Source organism: Gorilla gorilla, chromosome 4 (assembly GCF_029281585.2).
Source record: "Gorilla gorilla gorilla isolate KB3781 chromosome 4, NHGRI_mGorGor1-v2.1_pri, whole genome shotgun sequence".
NCBI classification, from domain to species: domain Eukaryota; kingdom Metazoa; phylum Chordata; class Mammalia; order Primates; family Hominidae; genus Gorilla; species Gorilla gorilla.
The window spans coordinates 36,974,286-36,996,047 of NC_073228.2; the positions used below are offsets into that span (position 1 = coordinate 36,974,286).

General features: G+C 34.8%; 1 protein-coding gene across 8 annotated transcripts in view; it reads right to left on the minus strand.

The window, feature by feature from the left end:
* The window catches only part of STXBP4 (syntaxin binding protein 4), a 280,286-nt gene that overhangs the window by 169,462 nt on the left and 89,062 nt on the right, over positions 1-21,762 (minus strand). For all 8 annotated transcript variants that reach the window (XM_055388705.2, XM_063706252.1, XM_063706254.1 and 5 more), the window contains one exon: positions 3,776-3,952. In XM_055388705.2, the coding sequence (XP_055244680.2) occupies positions 3,776-3,952 (177 nt within the window). The remainder of the gene's footprint in view (positions 1-3,775; positions 3,953-21,762) is intronic.

The window sequence follows — 21,762 nt, forward strand, 5'->3', positions numbered from 1 at the left end:
GAAAGACAAAAATTGAAATATAAGTGGGGAGAAAAGGTAAAGAGAAAACAGCCAGAAGAAGCTATAGCATACATCCAATCTGAATTACACAAGAACAAATACAAAGAATGAAAGAGAAATCGCTCAGGATAATAGCTTAGCGATTTCCAGAAATGGCAGAAGACATTGCTCTTCGAATCGGGAAGCTCAATGAATCCCAAATAGTACACACTAAAGTAAGTTCACACATGATTCATCATAGTCAAACTGCTGAACATTGAAGCCAAAGATATCTTAAAATCATATAGAAGGAAACAGATTGCAAACAAATGACAGATTGACAGCTGACATCACAAACACGAAATAAAAAGTGAAAGATATTAAATGCCAACTTAACATTTTAAATGTAGCAAAAATGTATTTCAAGAACAAGAGTTGAATAAAGATGTTCTTCAGACAAATAAAATGGGGAGAGCTTATTATCATCAGATCCTCACTACATGAATTTCTAAAATATGTACTCATGAAGAAAGAAACCAAGTGAGAAGGTCTGAGATGTAAGAATGTTCAACAGAAAATGGTAAACATGGAGTCTATTAAGCAAATGCTGACCACACAAAACAAATAATCAATGTCTAATTTGTGGTCTTAAAAGTAAAGAAAGAACTAAAATACTGACAAAAATGGAAATTAAGTCAGGAGGGATGATTGGATTTGTGTCCATTTTACCACGGAGTGAAAAGGCAAGCCAGAAATTTGGAAGAAGATTTTTATAACATGTAATTTAACAAAGGATTAGTAACCAGAAGAATCACTATACATCTACATGAAAAAGACAACTAATCCACAGAAAAAGGGTCAAAAGATATGAAGAAGCATTTCACAGAGAAACACAAATGCCTAATAAAGAGATAAATATATGCTCAACTGGCTACCAGGGAGGAGGAAACCTTGGTTTATAACATTTATGGGTAGAAATAACCCCATTATAGCTGATTTCAAGCTACCAACCTGATATCACTGTACATGGAGTTGAGAAGAGATGCATGCAATCAGCTCTCATGAGCTAGTGTCAATTGGTCCCAGCACATCACTGTCTCAAAGCCATTAGTAACCAGGGAAATTCAAATTAAACTGTAATGATGTAACACTTATTACAACTACCAGATTAATAAAATTAAAATAAAACAAAGGGTCAGCAAGTATGCGGGGTAAACAATAATTCTTATTCATTACTGGTGGGAGTACAAATTAGTTCAAACACTTTCAAGCACAAGTAGGCATTACCTAGTAAAACCAAACTTACAATTATTCAACTTAGCAATTCTACTCCTAGCAGGTAACTATTACACATGTGGAGCAGGATACATGCACTAAAATGTTTTTAGCACCATTTATAACAGAAGAGAACAGAAACAATTGGACTGTCCATCAAATGCAGAATGGATAATTACACGTAGTATATCCACACAACAGAGTACAAGAAACAATAAGAAGACACGAACTAGCTAAAAACTTCAAATAGATGAAATGCAAAAACAAAATGTCGAGTGAAGAAAAGCAGGTCAGAATGATACATAGAGTATATTCCTATTTATATAAAGTTGATAAACAGGTAAAACTAAACAACATATTGTTAAGGAATATATACACAAGTAGTAAAGTTTTCAAGAAAATGGTTAAGAATAAATCCAAGAAAGTGATTATCTCTGAGGGAAAGGGTGGGAGATGCAATTGGAGAGAAACACTGTGGGTCTTCAAAGGTACTAGTAATGTTTTATTTCTTATGTTGAAGGTGAATAAAAACTCCAAAAGGTAAATAAATAAATAAATAACATAAAGAAAAAATTATAATGAAAAATAAATGTACTGTTACAAAAAGAATCTGTTATCTTACAAATAGACACTTGAATTTTAATTCTGTAACATCTTGGTCAATGTCTCTTTAAGCAATCTCATGATTAAAAAAAAAGGTTTCCTTCTTTTTTTCCACTGATATTGGGTTTAGAAAATGTTGAATGTTGAGATGCTCATATTAATAGCTCTTTAAAGAGACTCTTTAAAGACTGTTTTCAGAGACAGGTTACTGGCTTAGAGTCTTGTTAAGAGAAATGGCATGAGAACCCGATTATGATTAAAGAGAGAAAAACTGAATTAATTATATTACCAGGCAACTTAGGACAAAAATGTTTCTCAGTTAAGAGCTGGAAGAGAGATTACAAATAACCCAACCTTAAAAAAGAAACAAAAAACAATGAATAATTTCATGTGAACTTTCTTGAAAGTTATATCATTTAAAAATAAAATATTAAACACTCTTGATTTTTCACTTCAAAAGTAACCATAATAAGTAGTACTTTTGATATTGTGATAAATCTCAAAATATTTTCATACTCAGGCTAAAGTTACATAACATTATCACATATCTACTTTCAGAATGTAAAAACTAGGTCACAAATAACAAATATGTAATATTCCTAAATATTGCTGCTTTGTAAACTATATGTTTTCCTCTTCACCTTGTGGTATTATCAAAGGGTGATGGGAACTTCAGCTTTCTTGTAGAATTGGTTTAAGTGAATAATGTGAGAAATAGTTTAGTGACTTTTAACAGATTTCAAATTTTCTTTGGTATTTTGCATTTGTAACACTAGTTTCATTTTCACATGCTATATTTAAAGTATTTAACTTTTTAATGTTTAAATAAATAGTCATAAATTATTCAGATTTGCTTTATGTTCTCTTAGAAACTGATTGGATTAGAGATATACATAACCAATTATGTTTATAAGTGAACAAATGTATGAATATTTATTTCGATTTACTCGATTTTCTACCTTAATTCAGTGAAGTAAAAATATATGACTATTATAGATTTTTGAAGCCTCTTCACTGAATACAGTATGTATTATGTAAAAAAAAATTGCATAAAAAAGTTTGCACTGTCCAGGCGTGGTGGCTCATGCCTGTAATCCCAGCACTTTGGAAGGCCGAGACTGGTGGATCACCTGAGGTCAGGAGGTCAAGACCAGCCTGGCCAAGATGGTGAAACCCTGTCTCTACAAAAATACAAAAAATTAGCTGGGTGTGGTGGCAGGTGTCTGTAACCGCAGCTACTTGGGAGGCTGAGGCAGGAGAATCACTTGAACCTGGGAGGCGGAGGTTGCAGAGAGCTGAGATCATGCCATTGCACTCCAGCCTGGGCGACAAGAGTGAACCTCTGTGTCAACAACAACAAAAAGTTCGCACTGCCTTCTGAAAAGCATTCAGTATTTTGCTATTGAAACTGGAAAATCATCTATTGGAAACTATTTTAGTACACCTTACATTAAAAAAAATTCAAACTCAGTTTCTTCCCATTAATTATCTAGGCCTTAGGCAAACATTCCTTCACTTTTATACTTCCTTGAATGCTCTAATCAAAGAGCAAACCCATTCCTAGACTCCCCTGCTCCCATTCCCATAAAACAAATTAGCAGGTTTAGAAACAAAAGAAAAAAACCAATGTAATCAATTAAATGTTAAAGAGTTCCATGACTTAATACCTGAACTGAACAATTTTGACCAATGACCTAAATAAATTTGGGGCACATGCTTTTCCATCCCAAAGCCATCTGGATAAAGGAAGGCTCAAGACCTTTACATTATCCCCATCAGGACACAGCATCCTATCATTGAATAATAGAAGACAAACACTGACCTAGTTTAGAAGTGCAGATGAAAAGAAAATGAAAACAGGATACATGACAACGGCAAGGAAACCATGGTAACTGAAAGAGATGACTGCTTTGCTTACTTTATTTTGGTCAGAATAATCAGCAAGCTGAGCCTTTAGCTCTGTAATCTTGGCCTCTAACAGACGGATCACTTCTTCATAGTCCATTTCCATTCCATGTGCCTGTCTCTGAGCAGCTTCAGCAAGATGAATCCGACTACGCAGGGCTCTTGTTTCTTCAACTACAGCTTTGGCTTCCTAAAGATTTCAAAATTAATGTCATTTAAAAAATACATAAGAAATAGTTCCGAGGTTTATACAAAATATTTTCCTTGCTCTGGAAGTTATAATTCCAAAAAGTCAATATACATATATTATTTATTTATCAATTTGAAAATTAATAGTTATGTTATCTTATTATGTGAGGTAGTTGCCTGATCTTACTTTTTCCTTTGTTGATTTCAGTATGGAATCTCTTGACTTCATATACCTAGTGTAACATTTTGAAAATAAAGGAAGCAGAAGATAGTTGAAAATGGAAAACAGAAGAATAAGAAAGGGCTCAAAAGATAAAAAGAGTAGGCTACAACAAAACTCAAGTACGTAGTAGGACTCATGTTCTAAAAAGGCTCTTGTAGGGTCATCAGATGCTGCTGAGAGATTTGTAGTAGTGTTATGGGGCTTCTCCATGGACCAAGCTCCAGGGGCTAAAGTTATCTCATGGACGTCAATCTATCTACTACTTCTCCCTTTTGGTTTAAGCCAAAAGGTAGCATTTAGTAGCAAAGTACATAATCGTGTTGTTGAATGCAAGGCTCACAAGACATTTATTAAACACATGTTATGTCTCAGGTGCATCACGTGTCTTTTCTCACTTAATCTTTAAAACAATATTGAGAGAAAGACATTACTAAAAAACATTTCATACATAAGCAAACAGACTCAGAGAAGTTATATGACCTGTTCAAGAACACACAGCAGTGCCAGAATCTGAAACTAGGTCTGCCTGACTGCAACATTAATGCTGTCTTTCTACTGTTTTACTCTGCCTCTAAATGAAAAAAAACAAACAAAAAAAACCCATACAGGTATACCTTCCACCTTAGGAAGAGGATAGGGTAGCCAAAACCACTTGCTCTATCAAAATGTACTTGGAGGGAAAAAAAATGTACCTTGGTACTGGGTCAAAGACAGTCCCCCAGGACACCAATATAATTTAATATGGCACTTCTTATACTGTAAACCATTCCTTTTTCTTTACTTGATGCAGAAATCTCTTTTCTCTGCGATAGAACTTTCTGCTCCAATTGCCACGACTAATATTAAACTATGGCTATTTTAATTTTTTCAGAGCTGTTAAGGGACATTTGCTTTTGTTTGAGCCTAAATACATTTGAAGTGCTGGGAGGGTTAGGAATGCTGGCATATTCTTAAGGGTCAGTTTTTCATTCATACATTCAATAATGATTTATTAAGTATTTATTATGTGTCAGGTTCTGTTTCAGGTACTGGGGGTAGACACTAAACAATATAGACAAAAAGCCTTCCCTCTTGCTCCTTGGAATTTACATTCTAAGTTTGGGGAGATAGACAGTAAATCAGGGATGAGAGGTAAATGTCTCATTGAAAAGATAACTGACCAGAGACCTGCAGGAGGAATGGAGTCAGGATTTCCCAAGGAGGAGCTTTCTAGGAAGAGCGAACAGTTTGCATGAAGGCCCTGAGATGGAGTTGTGATTTGTGTCTTTCAGAGAACAGCAAGGAAGCCAGTGTAGTAGAGGTAGGAGTAGTAGGGTCCAGGAAGACGGGAGTAGTAAGACATGAGGGCAGAATGGTAACAAGAGTGAATATAGGGATGGAGGTAGAGTGAAGTGGCAGAGGCTAAGAGAATTTGTAGGCCATTGCAAGGACTTTGGTTTTACTCAGGGTAGGATGGGAAATGATTGGAGGGTTTTGGGCAGAGAATCGATGTGATCTGACTTAAATTTTAAAAGTGTTACTTTTGCTGCTGTGTTGAGAATAGACTGTAGATGGTGGGCAAGGGTGGAAGCAGGGAGAAGAAAAAGGAGATGGGCAAAAATTAACTGTAGCTTCAATAAGAGTGATAGTGGTGGAGTTGGTGTGAAGCAGTTAGATTCTAAATATAGTTTGAAGGTAAAGCCAACAGAGTAGTTCATCAATAGCATTTATTTAGCAGCCACTGCATCTAGCAACCATGTTTATGACAAAAATACAAAGGGGTAAAAGATAACCTCTCCTTTTCTGTCTCAACTTAGAACATCAGGTATGACTTAGATAAATGGATGAAGAAAAGAGGATGTTACAAAAAGAGAACCATGTGAACAAAGGAAGAGAGACAAGAAGAAATGTGGCACACTGAGAAACAATACTAGATCAATTATGATTGGAGTAGAGACTTGCTATAGGGGAGTAATGGATAAAAAAAGGTCGTGGAAAGGGAGGGAGTCAGGCTCTGGTAGAAATGGCAGGCATGATGGGAAAGGAGCTTGAGTCTGAAGAAGACTTGAAGGCTTCTGAGCAGAAAATGATATGAGAAAACAGTGCTTTAGAAAGCTAAATCTGGCAGCAGGGTGCCAGATGGAGAGATGTGGCCAACCGATTGCCTTCTATGCCCTTGACTCAAATAACTTTATTTCCTTGTATCTGAAAGTAATTGTTTTATAATAAAAGAATACGTTTAGAAAGAAATATCTGGAAAAGATAGGTACATTAACCTAGCCTACCACACCAGTCAATTTCATTCAGATGATCAAGAGAGTCTCTAGTGACACAGCTAGATCAACTTCACACCAGACTGCTGCCGTGCATACAGGAGATAATGGCTAACTATGTGCCAGCACTATTCTCAATGTTTTACATCCACCAACTCAGTTAATCCACACACTGCCATGGATATGTCTATTATTATCCTCCTATTATTATCTGCATTTTATAGACAGGACATTGATGCACAGGAAAGTTAAGTAACTAACTCAGAATCACAAACCTAGTAAGTGACAGTGCTAAGATTTGGCAGTCTAGTTATAAAGTTCATGTTCTTGGCTACTATGCTGTACTACCTTGCCAACTACAGAAAATGTTTTAAAAAAATCACTTTTAGATGACAATATTATCAGTGCCCAGTCCTGGATGAGCTTATGATGTGGTCATTACAATAGGTATATTTGAGGCTGCTTCACTCTCCATTTTTCATTCAATCAAGCTAAAAAAAAAAAAGACTCTAAAGAGGAAGGGCAGAAAATTCTCCATAGCTGCAATGAAGAATAACTAATTTGATGATTTGTCTTCTTCACACTCACTTCATGCAGCTTTTATTCCTCTATAAAAACAGCACTTTTATTTTTGTTCAAAGAATGCTAGTTAATTAAATGAAGAATCTGGATGGAATTTATATAGCCATTATTGTGCACTGATGGTAATACAGTGTGAAATGTAGTTGGGTGGTAAAAGATGCAGAGGTTTTGATGCTGAATAAATTCATGCTATTTCTTTTGTAAATGTATAACTGTCAGGTTGGTGAATGTGACCCCTTAGCAAAGTTCTAGCCCAGTTACCACTGAATGGCTGTTTAAAAGATTAGTGCATTGAAATGATGACTTTTAGAGGAAGCAGTAAAGAAAAGATAACAGCAGTGTGCCGTATTTAGCAATACAAGATCACATAAATCCATTTTCTCTTTTCCTCCCAGGCTGTCTTCTAATAAATAACTGTACAGCCTCCTATGTCAGTAACAACTGAGCCAGAACTTTCCCAGTGCCTCACCATGAGACTGAAATCCCATCAGGGAAAATGCTGTCGTCTATTTACTGATTTACTATGTACTAGATAGAGTTTAATTCAGTTTAGAAGGTTAGATAATAAAAGAAAAATGAAGATATAGTAGTAAGTCAGAAAATCCACATAAGCATTATGCTTTTTAATACTAAGCAGTGTGAGCAAACATACTAGAAGGGAATCCTGAATTAAGAAGTAAAATCTCCAGCTTATTTTTTTTTTTTTTTTGGCAACACTGAGGAAATGTCTTCAACTCACACTGGCCCTTTATAAAATGAGGTTTTTCTGCCTCACGATTACATAATGAAACTTTAAAGAGCAGACCAAAGTCTTCTTTGAAAATGTAATCTGAACTAATGAAAATCTTTGTAGGCTACCAATACTTTGGACTTTTGTTGGGACAAAGCACGGTAACAGCTCACACACAGGACAATAAATATACTATGTGTTTTTCCACATACAGTACTTTTCCCCCACAAGGTAACATGATCTAGAATGAAAAAACATGGGCTTTGAATGGGACATAACTAGGTTAGAATCTCAGATCAGAATTTTACATTTTTAAAAATTTTTTGGCTCTGTAATTCTCTAAGACTCAGTTTGCTCATTTTTATAATGGAAAATCACACCTATTTTCTTAGATCAAAACTACTCTCACAAGAGAATTAAAGAAACTATAATAGTTCTTGGCACAATTTTTTCCTTTTCCTCTTTCTTACCTTGAAAAAATATACATAATCACCTGTGTGATCAAAGAGCTAGACAAAATAATTTATTAAGGGTTTTCCTGAGGCACTCAATTAGTAACACCAGCTCTTGAACTTTGGAGAGTTGTTTGGAAACAAAATTTGCACATGTATTTTTTAATGTTAGCAACAATCATGTAAAGCCCTTTCCTCTAGTTATGAGTTGTAATGAATGGCTCCCTATAGTAGAAGGAAAAAGCATTAATTGCAGTAGCACATCTGTAATTAGGCTAACACATTCACATCACTAAATTTAAAAGTTCTGCAATTTTTAAGTTCATCAGTAAATCTTTCAAAATGTCAATAGGTGACAGGAGAAAAATGAGACTGCAAAGAGATATAATGTTTTTGTGCAATGTAACCTATGCTACCAAGCCCTAAAGAATACTTCTCTTATCAGCTTCCTACATCCACTCTTTGGAAAGCCCTTCTTGGTCTTGGTACTATTACAGCTTGTGAAAAAAATTAAGGGTTACTGCAGGAAAAGGGCTATTGAATTAAAATGTTTAAAAGCAAGTTATATCTAGTTTCCTTAACTTATGAGTCTGATTTGTTAAAATATATATAATATACCTTTCAATGGATAATCCCAAAATGCTTTGCAGATATTGACAAATGAAGGTATAACTCACCCCTCAGGCATGAATGTGTATGGGGGAGAATATGAATTCGTAGAACTTTTTAACAGACCTCTGACATATGCTTTCTTTTCTCTTTCCTCACTCCCCCTCCATGACTCATCTAGCCAACTCCTCCTCCTCCTTACCTAACCAGTAATTAAGCACTGTGAAGTCTTCATTTATAATGTAATTTGCAGCCGTTGCTTAATTTCCATTCTAACCACTGTATTACTGATTTATGTCTTTATCCTCTCATGCTTGGGTACTATGAAAATCACATATGTGATCACCCTGCCTACTGTGTTCTTTATTGTATTCTGCATACTTCTGAAAGATTGATTTCCTCAAAATATTGATGAAGTGCCACCTTAGGTAACAAACCTAACAACATGGTACATGATAAAATATATCCTCATTCTTCATTCTTCAAAGTTCTCTACTACCTATTCCAAATCAACCTACTTACTAGCTTTAGTCCACTTAACTCTCACATGATTCCCATATCCAAGTACATTAACTTACCACATTTACCAGGTGAAATTCTTCCACTTCCAAGACACTTTGGGTCACATTAATCCTCTAGGTATATATATTTTTCACCTTTTTCCATCATTTAGTTGTTACTTGTCCTTCAAAATCTATCTCAGATTTCACCTTATCTGTTTTTCCATTCTACTTCTATATAAATGATCTTTCTCTCCTTTTTTATCTTTTAGATTTGTCGTCTGTAATTAATCACGTATTTAGTACTCTTAACTGCTATCTTGAACTGTCATTAAAATGCTTTATTACCCAACTTTCTAAAATCAAAGGGTCTTGACTGCCCAAATTAGAACACAATCTGTCTGAGAGTAAAAACCCTATCTAATATGAGCAGGTACTCTACTTAACATAAAATGAGATATAACTGAGTTGACAAACCATGAAAATGACTATTTCATTTTTCATATACAAAAACTGCCTTAAGGAACTTTATTAGGCAAGAAGTTTTCATAGGAAATTTCTTCAAAAAAGGGTTCAGATTTATGGGAATATTAGAACTACATTTTATTTAACAATTAAAATAACAATCATAAACTATGCTTTGAGAAACACCATATAATAATAGGCAAATTATTTCATTATATTACCTTTTTAGAGTCTCACTGTGTCACCTAGGCTGGAGTGGAGTGGCATGATCTTGATTCACTGCAACCTCCGCCTCCCAGGTTCAAGGTGATCTAAAGACATCCACCCACCTCGGCATCCGAAAGTGATGGGATTACAGGTGTGAGCCACCATGCCGGGCTGCATTATATTCTTTTTATATAAAATTAAAAAAATCTTTTTACAGTATTTATCAAGCAAATAAGACTAAGTGGAATGAAGAAAATACCAATGCTAAAAATGACAATCATACTTGTTTGTCAATTTTATTTCTTGTTTTCATTAAAAATATAAGATTTTAAAATTATGAACATTAATTTATATTTCCTTAAAAATTACAATTTTTGGCCAGGCACAGTGGCTTACATCTGTAATCCCAGCACTTTGAAAGGCCAAGGCAGGTGGATCACCTGAGGTCAGGAATTTGAGATCAGCATAGCTAATATGGTGAAACCTCATGTCTACTAAAAATACAAAAATCAGATGGGTATGGTGGCAGGACCCTGTAATCCCGGCTACTTGGGAGGTTGAGGCAGAAGCATCTCTTGAATTTGAGAGGTGGAGGTTGCAGTGAGTTGAGATCACACCACTGCACTCTAGCCTGCGTGACACAGCGAGACTCTGTCTCAAACAAAACAAAACAAAACAAAACAAAACAAAACAACAAAACCCACAATTTTCCATCATGAGAAATACAGTGCATGTTCTCTAAGACTAAATAATCTTGAAGGTCTTTTTCAACCTTACCTAATCCTTGATTCCACAGTTTAGGTAGCAACACTCATTTATAAAGTGTGTAATAATGATGGATATCTAGAACTTCAAGAAACAAAGATTTTCTTTAGTTTGTATGATAAAGTAAAATCCATGCTCATTTTGCAAAGAAAGATTGGTTAAGCTTTTGGAATAAAAACAGGTCAATCAGATTATAATTAGCTCTAATTAACCCTCCCAAGAGCTTTCAACTTTTTTTACCTGCAGCTGCCTTACTCTCCAAAAGGTGCAAAATTGATTTCTGCTTCTAAGCATCAAAGAAAATCAAAGAAACAATTTTCAATCTCCTTTATAAACAGAAGTCCCTAATCAAGGACAGATATAAAAATACATCTAATTGATAAATTTTATCATATGAAACTTGTTCACAATATAAATATTAGTTACAACCCTCTTTGAAAAATATATTTAGCCCTGAACATGTATTTTCTGGTTTAATGAAGACTGACATAGAAAAAAAAAAAGCTACTTTCCTAATTCTCCAATTCTGGTTACACAAAAGGGAAAATTTATAGTATTGGAAACTTCCTTTCATAATTGCAGATTAAACTCTTTTCATTGAAAAATGGTACAATTCAAAAGCAACTTCTGGGGTATTAAACATTAGAGTTCATCTGAAATTTGGGACTTAAGGGAGATCTGTCTTTAAAACAGAAATATATTCCTTCCACATTAAACTTTAGAGATTTAATTAAATTGGAATCAAAATTTCATCAAATTTTGTTTTGGAGGAATTTGACCAAGAATTCTAAATTCAAAGCGAGACATAACAAGAGCTAAATAAAAAGATTCTTAAGTTGATGTCGATGAATAAATCAGTGAAAACTGGTAAGCAAATTTTGAAACAACAAGAAATAAAGAAACAAGAGGAAACATGGCCCAAGAATTTAAGTCTTTCATAAAGCAGCAATAGTTGGTACTGGCCAAAGAGGAGTTAGATAAAACAGTCATTTACCTAATAAATATTGATTGAAAAAGCAACTAGAAAGACCAGATAGCCCCATACAGACCCTATATTATGTAAGAATTTAATCTATGATAATGATGATAACACAAAATAAAAGTGGTTGCGACAACTATTTGGAAAAACAGTGTAAAGTGTAGACCCTCATCTCATACCATATATCTAACAAAATAATTTCTTAGATGAATTAAAGAAAGATATTACAGGGATCTAGGTAAATATATATCTGAAATATGACTAGGAATGAACTTAAAGTTATAAAAAACGAAAAATCATAAAGACAAAGGTTTGACAACACAAAAACACTTATGTTTTAAAACTTCAAAAAAAATTAGACTGTAATCCCAGCACTTTGGGAGGCGGAGGCGGGTGGATCGCAAGGTCACGAGTTCGAGACCAGCCTGACCAACACGGTGAAACCCTGTCTCTACTAAAAGTACAAAAATTAGCCGGGCATGGTGGCAGGTGGCGGGTGGCGTGCCTGCAATCCCAGCTACTCAGGAGGCTGAGGCAGGAGAATTGCTTGAACCCGGGAGCTGGAAGTTGCAGTAGCCGAGATTGTGCCACTGCACTCCAGTCTGGGCGACAGAGCAAGACTCCATCTCAAACAAACATTAGAAAGGCAATTTGTAGACAGAGGGAAATATGCCCCAGAATTGGTAGAAATAGGGTTAATAACTACAACGTAAAGAGATCTTATAATTACAGTAGTGAAAGGGGAAAAACAGCGACTAAGAATATGAGAGGAGGAAAGAGGAAAAAGCAGTGGTGGGAAGGGGACACAGACAAGATAAAGGGCATGTGGCAGGGGTAGCAGAATACCACTAGCAACCACATCAGGAAATCAGCTGCCTTCAATACTGAAGAACTGTGATGAAGTTCACAGTTTAATTTCAAATCCATGGTTACAGACAGTCTTTGATATCTAACATGGATGACGGTTAATCAAAGCAATATTTTCAAATAGTGACTTATTTATGTGGGATTAGGCATGACTAGAGAAGTCTTGTTTTTAACTCTAAAATAGCTTGTGAATAAATCATTTAACACAATGTCATGAGTCCCATACTGAAGTAAGGGACAGAAAGTGTTTCTCACATAGTAAACTGTCAAGATAAGAGTTTTATAGTATTAACTGCCTTATCACTACTTCCTCCTTGGGTAAAATTTACTAGTTTGTCAGCCAAATTAATTTATATTGCTCTAACATTAAGAAATGCAAGATGTTCAGCTTCTAAGTAGATGTTTAAAATATACCCTTAAAGATGTTCTCTTAGCAACTGAATAATGGAATTTTAGTGATGTGTATTTGTTTATAGTAAAGCAAAGAAAATCATGGGGAGTAATGCCTACTTTTCTATATAGATATGCCTCTAACAACTCACCAGCCACAGGGCACCTATTATGAAATGCTTTCTAGAAAGTGATGATTTTGCTCTATTTTTATTTTTGCTTACTAGATTGAGAGCTCCTTGTAAAACTGTATGTTTAGCATTCACAATGACTCCATATAAAGCACGCATTTAGAAATGCTTCTTAAATTCTCTTACCAGGTCTCCCTTATAAGTTACTATAGAGCTTATAGTATAATTGATGCCAAAGTATGACATGTGGTCCCTAAATAGCCAGAAAATAAGTGGCTCATAGTATGGAACCTAGAATTTTAACAGCATCAGTTCTAACTAGGCCAACCTACTATAGGTAATAATCAAATGAACTGGAAGATTCCTATGAAGAATTGCAGATTCTTCCAACATTGAAAATTCTGTGATTCTAAATTGAGTTCTACATTATAAATAGGATAATAAAATTTCTCTTAGAATCATTAAGATGGTAAGATCTTTTCTACAATTAAAAAGACAAACAACTATTTGGAAATGATAATTTTGAAATAGACACCTTTGTTTGCCAATGCTTGCTTAGAAGGCTACATTCACCTCTAATGAATCACTAGGTATGGTTGGTGTCTGCGCAAACAGGAATGCCAGCTGGGCTGTCCAAAAGCTATGTGCTGGTGTTCCTTCTCCAAGCTCACTGCTGTTTCTTGGTCAGAGTTTAATGGTGGAGAATACAGGAGTCACTTTCTGAATCACAAAAAAGGAATTAATGTAAAAAAAATCCAACTAAGTTTGTTTAATAAGTTTCTTCAACCAGATTGCTGTCTATCACTATAAGAGCTTTATAACTTCTTTTCTCAAAGAGATTTTTAAAAATCTTTTAAAAAAGCCTTTTCCAACTTCCAGGTACACCAATCAAAGCTCATCATCATTGGTCATTAGAGAAATGCAAATCAAAACCACAATGAGATAGCACCTCACGCCAGTTAGAATGGCAATCATTAAAAAGTCAGGAAACAACAGATGCTGGAGAGGATGTGGAGAAATAGGAACACTTATACACTGTTGGTGGGAGTGTAAATTAGTTCAACCATTGTGGAAGACAGTGTGGAGATTTCTCAAGGATCTAGAACCAGAAATACCATTTGACCCAGCAATCTCATTACTGGTTATATACCTAAAGGATTATAAATCATTCTACTATAAAGACACACGCACACATGCACACATATGTTTATTGTAGCACTATTCACAATAGCAAAGACTTGGAATCAACCCAAATGCCCATCAATGATAGACTGGATTAAGAAAATGTGGCAAATATACACCAGGTAATACTATGCAGCCATAAAAAAAGGATGAGTGCATGTCCTTTGAAGGGACATGGATGAAGCTGGAAACTATCATTCTCAGCAAACTAACACAGGAACAGAAAACCAAACACTGCATGTTCTTACTCATAAGTGGGAGTTGAACAATGAGAACACATGGACACAGAAAGGGGAACATCACACACTGGGGCCTGTCAGGGGGTCAGGGGTGAGAGGAGGGATAGCATTAGGAGAAATACCTAATGTAGATGATGGATTGATGGGTGCAGCAAACCACCATGGCACATGTATACCTATGTAACGAACCTGCACGTTCTGCACATGTATCCCAGAACTTAAAGTATATATTTTTTTTAAAAAAAGCCTTTTAAGATAATTGTAGAGATGGAGTCATGATTGGTTGCCCAGGCTGATTCTGACCTCTTGGTCTCAAGCAATCCTCCTGCTTTGGCCTCCTAAAGTGTTGGGATTACAGGCATGTATAGGAGAATGTACTCTTTATCCAACCTCCCCCAGTAGTTTCATCTTGCATGACTGTAATAGACTATCACAACTAGGAAACTGACATGGATACAACCCACAACTTTATGTAGATTTAACCAGTTTTAAATGCACTCATCAATAAGAAGGAACAACCTACAGATACACACAAGAATCTAGACGAATCCCAAGGGAATTATTGCTGAGTAAAAAGAACCAATCCCAAAAGATGACATACTGTATGATTCCATTTATACAATATTCTTGAAATGACAACATTATGGAGATATAGAACAGATCAGTGTTTGCCAGGTGTTAGGGGAGCAGGTAGGATGTGGCTGTGGCTATAAAAGAATAGCATGAGGGATCTGAGTAAAGAGGGTTTTTGGTAGAAAATAAAAGCTGGCATTCTGAGGCCACAGTGACTATCTGAAATGGAAACAGGAACATTTTACTACAGCATGCTTTTAGAACAGAAAAGACTGACAAATATATGTATTTTTCTTTTTTTCCCTCTGAAGATGAGATAGCATCTTAAAACACCTACTAGTGCTATACTGAAAAACTAGTAAAAATTTAATCACTAAAGAAAAATAAGAGAAATCACATCAATTCTGAAAATTAGAGGCTTTACTGCTTTTTAAATAAATACACAAAGAAACACAATCTTTAAAAGTGTGAAAATGTGAAAAGTACTTTAGGAATCACTTATTATTGTTGTTCCTTTTAAAGACACATTTAATTTGTTCTTGGTTTCCTTTGTTGCTTCATCTGAAAACTAAGATAGCTCACATGTCAGCTGCACTAGCTGTTACTTGATTCATGTTCAACCTCAATTGTCCACAGAGAATCCTGTGTTGATTTGACCTTACATTTCTGCCTCAGGACTTCATGCTCTTCTCAAGAACTGAACTCAACCTTTACACAGGTGAGGCCAACTACAACTGGGCTTATCTGAACCCAGAAAATTTGCCAAATGCTTAATATCCCATGTTTCTTTAGGGCAAAGACTGGTTCAGACAAGCTAAATATTTTGGCTTTGGACTGTTCACCAATTCATTGCTGCCTTAGGTCATAATACTATGCTGAAAGAAACTTTAAAAACAACTTAAGTGTGAGAGTAAGCTTTAGAAAACTGTTGATCAAAGGAAGTCGCTAAGAGTGGCCCATGCCTGTGAAAAGTTGTTAGAACTTGAAGAAAAAATAACAACAATTTCATGGGAAATTGTGCTCATGATTTTAAACTTAAGCTTGGTTATTCTGTAAGACACAAAAACTCATAAAAAATACTTGAGTTTTAGAGAACAGTACAGCCAATTCTTTTCAAAACAGTGAATAGGTATTCTGGTAGCTATCCCTGATTGAATAAAACAATGAAGGTGATCCTTCCAGTGAAAAATGAGCCCTTCGCAGCTTGTTTTAATAATTAGGTTATCTATGTGTTTAAGGAATTTACATGGGATGATCATTAGTACTGTAGTAACTTGGTGTCAAGATCTTCAAAAGGATATGAAAGGAAAGAAACTGCCAAATTTCACACCATTTAAGTTTCTAGTTTTTAAAATTTTTAAGAGAAGAGTTATACATACTCTGTATTTATAATTTTTAAAGACTCATTTATTGTGAAAAAAGAAATCAATCTTTGGAAAAATGGAAAGGTATTTTCACTAAAGCATAGTAACTCTTTCATTAACAATAGGTCTGTATCATCAAAATCCTCTTAACAAAATAATATCATTCTATGGACATAAGAAAAGCTGAAGAGTATCCATGGTCAATATATTTTAAAATTGGACACTTTCAGGGTTGATTTTGGGTAGTCTACGTTTTTTTACGGTGTTTGTTTATGAAATGAATGGTGTTTCAGTATGTATGCATGTGGGTTTGTATACACAGATGTATACATGTATTTTTAATTATTTTTGTTTAAACTGGAAAGTATACACTAAGTACCACTCTGAATCCACACATCTTTACCCTCAATCTCATTTATCTTATTTTGTTGATTGCATCATTACAGCCTCTCAGTCACTAAATTACAAAGACTTGACTGTTGTTTCTCCTTATTACTGCACATTTTATCACTGTTAAATCTGGTGGACTTTATCCTCATGGTGTCTTCTGCATAGACCTTTTTGGTATATTACTATTATGATTACCCAGTTAAATCCTCCATTGCCTATTTTCTGGACAAGGGCTTCTCAAATTTTAAGGTGTAAACAAATCACCTGAAGACTTGTTAAGTGTAGATTCTGATTCTATAGATCTGGGATGAGACCTAAGACTGCATTTCTAAGTTCCTGATTGCTGATATTTCTCCTGTTGCTGACCACTCTGAGTAGAAAGGATGTAGAGTTCTAGACCAGCATTGTCCAATCACAGTAGCCACTACTTATATGTGGCTACTGAGCACCTGAAATATAGCTAGTTGACTGAGGAACCAAATTTTTAATTTAATTATAATTAGTTTGTATTTAAGTTTAAAAACTCAAGAAATGTAAACTATTTTTTCACAAAACAAGACTTTATTGTTTTGGTAGAACTCTAACTCACTGTAATCACTGAATCATTTAAGATATTATTGTTGAACTGTAATGTCTGTGTCAGGCACATGAGTCAGTTGAGTAGCATACATAAACACGTAACTGATGTGGTCAGTGTCAAAAAATTAATTAATTATAAATCCTTTTTTACACACCAATATGTACACACAGTAGGCTTATCCGAATATTTTATGCAATCAGCCTGAGTTACAATGATACCTAGGTAAATCATATTAGTAATTAAATTAAAATACTTATTTTTATTAGGCTATAATAATTTTTTGTATTTAGTAAAAATTTGTCCATAAAATAAGTATGGACAAAATTAAATTTAAATTAAATGTAAAGTGAAGACATACTACTGATGCAGAATAAAATGGAGATAAATTAGCTAGTAATATTACTGGAACAATGCAATTGCAATTTGCAAAAAGTGTGTTTACTGTAGAAGAAAATTTTGAAATATATATAAAGTGAGCAATATTAATAGCTATTTTTGCAAGTTAATGGTGAATTTGATAAGAAGTTTCATATTAGCAGTAAAAAAATAAATAAAATTAGTCACCAGAAGTAAATGTCCAACATTTGTAACTATAAAATGGCTAGAATTTTTGCACAAAAAAGAAAACCACTTTTAGATTGAGATAGTAATTTCAGTTATGATAAAAATACTGGGAAACGTATTTTATAAAAAATGGAGGATATTCAACTAAGTAATAAAACAAATGCCCATCGACTATAAGAACTTTCTAAGAATATCAACGATCAATTGATTAAAATAGCTTTCAGTGGGCCATATCATGCAAGAGACACTACCAAATTCATACTTCAGGCATGTACTGCCTCAAAGGGTGTCCAAACTTATGATAAAATGTTGATTTGCAGCCTAAAAAAATCAAACTTGCAGTGTAGATATTTTTAACCCTTTTACATCTGTCAAAAAAGAGTTTCAGGTAGATAATAAAAACAAGTTTTCATCATGATAAATGGTGCTCCAGCTATGTTGCATCAAAAATGTAAATTTATTAACCCCATCAAAAAGTGGGTGAAGGATATGAACAGACACTTCTCAAAAGAAGGCATTTATGCGGCCAAGAAACTTATGAAAAAAGCTCATCATCACTGGTCATCAGAGAAACGCAAATCAAAACCACAATGAGATACCATCTCATGCCAGTTAGAATGGCGATCATGAAAAAGTCAGGAAACACAGATGCTGGAGAGGATGTAGAGAAATAGGAATGCTTTTACGCTGTTGGTGGGAGTGGAAATTAGTTCAACTGTTGTGGAAGACAGTGGGGCGATTCCTCAAGGATCTAGAACCAGAAATATCATTTGACCCAGCAATCCTCTTACTGGGTATATACCCAAAGGATTATAAATCATTCTACTATAAAGACACATGCACAAGTATGTTTATTGTGACACTGTTCACAATGGCAAAGACTTGGAACCAACCCAAACGCCCATCAATGATAGACTGGATTCAGAAAATGTGGCATATATACACCATGGAATTCTATGCAGCCATAAAAAAGAAAAGACTTCATGTCCTTTGCAGATACATGGATGAAGCTGGAAACCATCATTCTCAGCAAACTAACAAAGGAACAGAAAACCAAATACTGCATGTTCTCACTCTTAAGTGAGAGTTGAACAATGAGAACACATGTACACAGGGAGGGGAACATCACACACTGGGGCCTGTCGGGCGGTGGAGCAAAGGGAGGGAGAGCATAAAGATAATACCTAATGCATGCGAGGCTTAAAACCTAGATGTCGGGTTGATAGGTGCAGCAAACCACCATGGGATATGTATACCTATGTAATAAACCTGCACGTTCTGCACATGTATCCCAGAACTCAAAGTAAAATTAGAAACAACAACAACAAAATTTGAATTTATTGACATTTTCAAAGAAGAAAGAGGCTGCTTTATTGTTTTATTCCACTGTATGATACATATTGAAAATATTTGTGCTCAGTTTTCTCAAGCTGATTTTATGAAAAGCATCATAGATACAGTTGCTAACACTGTTTAGTATACGCACGTAAATTGAGTCATCAGTAGTTTATAAAACTGTTAAAAGAAAAAAGGAAGACAATACATTTTCTGATGCTATGTTATTTGCCAATACTTCTTGGCTGAGTTATGAAAGAGATTTACAAAGATTTTCTGTACTTTTAACTCCAATTAAAGGTTTTCTTAAACAAAAGGTATGTGCATCTACTATTCAGTAACTAGACAAAAGAAAATGGCAGTGTGATTTACATTTTCTCACTAATATCAGTGCATGTAAATGAGTTAAACTACAAACTACAAGGAAAAGGAAAGTTTATGAAGCTAGATAAGTATAAGAATTTATAGTGAAATTGAACTTTTTCATAATATAAATAAAAAATAATGATTTTACCTATTTTTCTACTATAAGCTAATATGTAGATCTTAATTATTGATAGTGTTACATAAATTGGCTATGAAAACTGAAAAAATTTTGAAGTATGCTTTCTTCATACTGCTAAATTTAGAGTTGCTTTTGTTATTTGTAATACTCCTTGAATTTGATGCTAATATTTTTTGTAGAGTCGGGGGTTCTCCATGTTGCCCAGGCTGGAATGGAACTGCTGGGCTCAAGCGATCTGCCTGCCTTGGCAGATCTCCCAAAGTTTTGAGATTACAGGCATGAGCCACTGGGCTTGGCCAGTTTTTTTGTTTGTTTTTGAGACAGGTTCTTCCTCTGTTGCCCAGGCTAGAGTGCAGCGGCATGATCATAGCTCACTGCAGCCTCCATCTCCCAGGCTTGAATTTTATGCTAATAATACTGAGCTGACAAGAATTAGTGACGGTACTTAACAGATGTAGCTTTGAAAAGATCTTGCTTAAAAACAAATTCTTCTTAAAAAATAAAATAGTTTTGTTAGTGTGGATGTAAACATTAAAAGAAAAAGATTTTTGGTATTCAATTCAGTCATTAGAAACTTTTAAAATAAGTTTGGAACAACTTGAGTATGTGAATTTACTTTTTCAACTGTAAATTTTATTAAATCTAAGCACAGATCCAGTATTTCCAATGAAAATTCAGTGTAAAAATTGAGATGTGCTCTAAATTTTAAAAACACTAGATTTCAAAGATACAGTATAAAAAAGTAAAAATATCTCATAATGAATTTTAAAAATATTACTGCATGCTAAAGTAATATTTTAGATAAATCCAATTAAATAAAATATATTAAAATTAATATTACCTGTTTCTTTTTCCTTTTTTAAAAATGTAGCTCTTAGAAAATATAGCAATATATTGTGGCTTTCATTATATTTCTAAGGGACATTGCTGTTCTAGACTATTACAACAGCCTTTTATCTGATCTTCGGTTACTTCCCAACTTGCTGTCAGTTTAACCTTAAAGTATATCCTCCATTTATCCCTTTATCCATTCACCAAATGTTTGAGTACCTAATAACAGCTATTGTTGTAAGATAAATCAGAGAACAAATCCAAGATAGCTGTCTTCATGAAGCTTATCCTCCAGTTGGAGGACACAGATAAAGAGCAAAACATAAGTAAATTATTTAAGATGTAAGATAGTAATAGTTACACTAAAAGAAACTCCTCCACACACAGTAAGGGTCAGAGGAAAGATGGTGCAAAGAGACCAGATGAGCTGGAGAATGAGTAAAGGGGTAGAGGGGAGAAGTGTGGAAACAGCTGAGGTACTTTAAAAGGAGTGTTAGGATGGGGAAAGGACCGCAGGTCATGTAGGCCCTCATAGGCTTTAACAGTTACTTGGAGGTTTCTACTTGCAGCATTTCTGCCTTACTTTGACTGAGATGGAAAGTCCTGGAGAGTTCTAAGTGCAGTTTGAAAACAATATTTCTGGCTGCTTTGTTCAGATTAGACAGTATGTGAGTGAGGCAGGGTAAAAGTAGGGTGATCTGGTAGGAAGCTATAATAGCAACATGGGTGGGACCTGATGGCGGCTTAGACCACTGATAGAAGTGGTGAAAAGTGGCAAAATTCTGTGATTTCTAAAAAGTAGGCCCAACAAGTTGGTTATGGAGTATGAAAGAAAGAGTGGGGTCAGATTATAAGTGGAGACAGTTGTTCATTTTTCTCTCCTTGTCAAATATTTTAAATGGCAGTTCTCTAAGATCTTAGGCTGGTATTCAACTGCTTATATGTGTAGGCCCCAACACACCCACCCAAATGTCATTTCCTAACAGCTTCATCTTTCCGTGTTTCCCTTATGTTCCTGGGCCTTTGATAGTGATGTTGATAAAAGAATACATGTCAAAACTAGTATTCAAAATTAGATTCCTGACAGGTTTAGGCT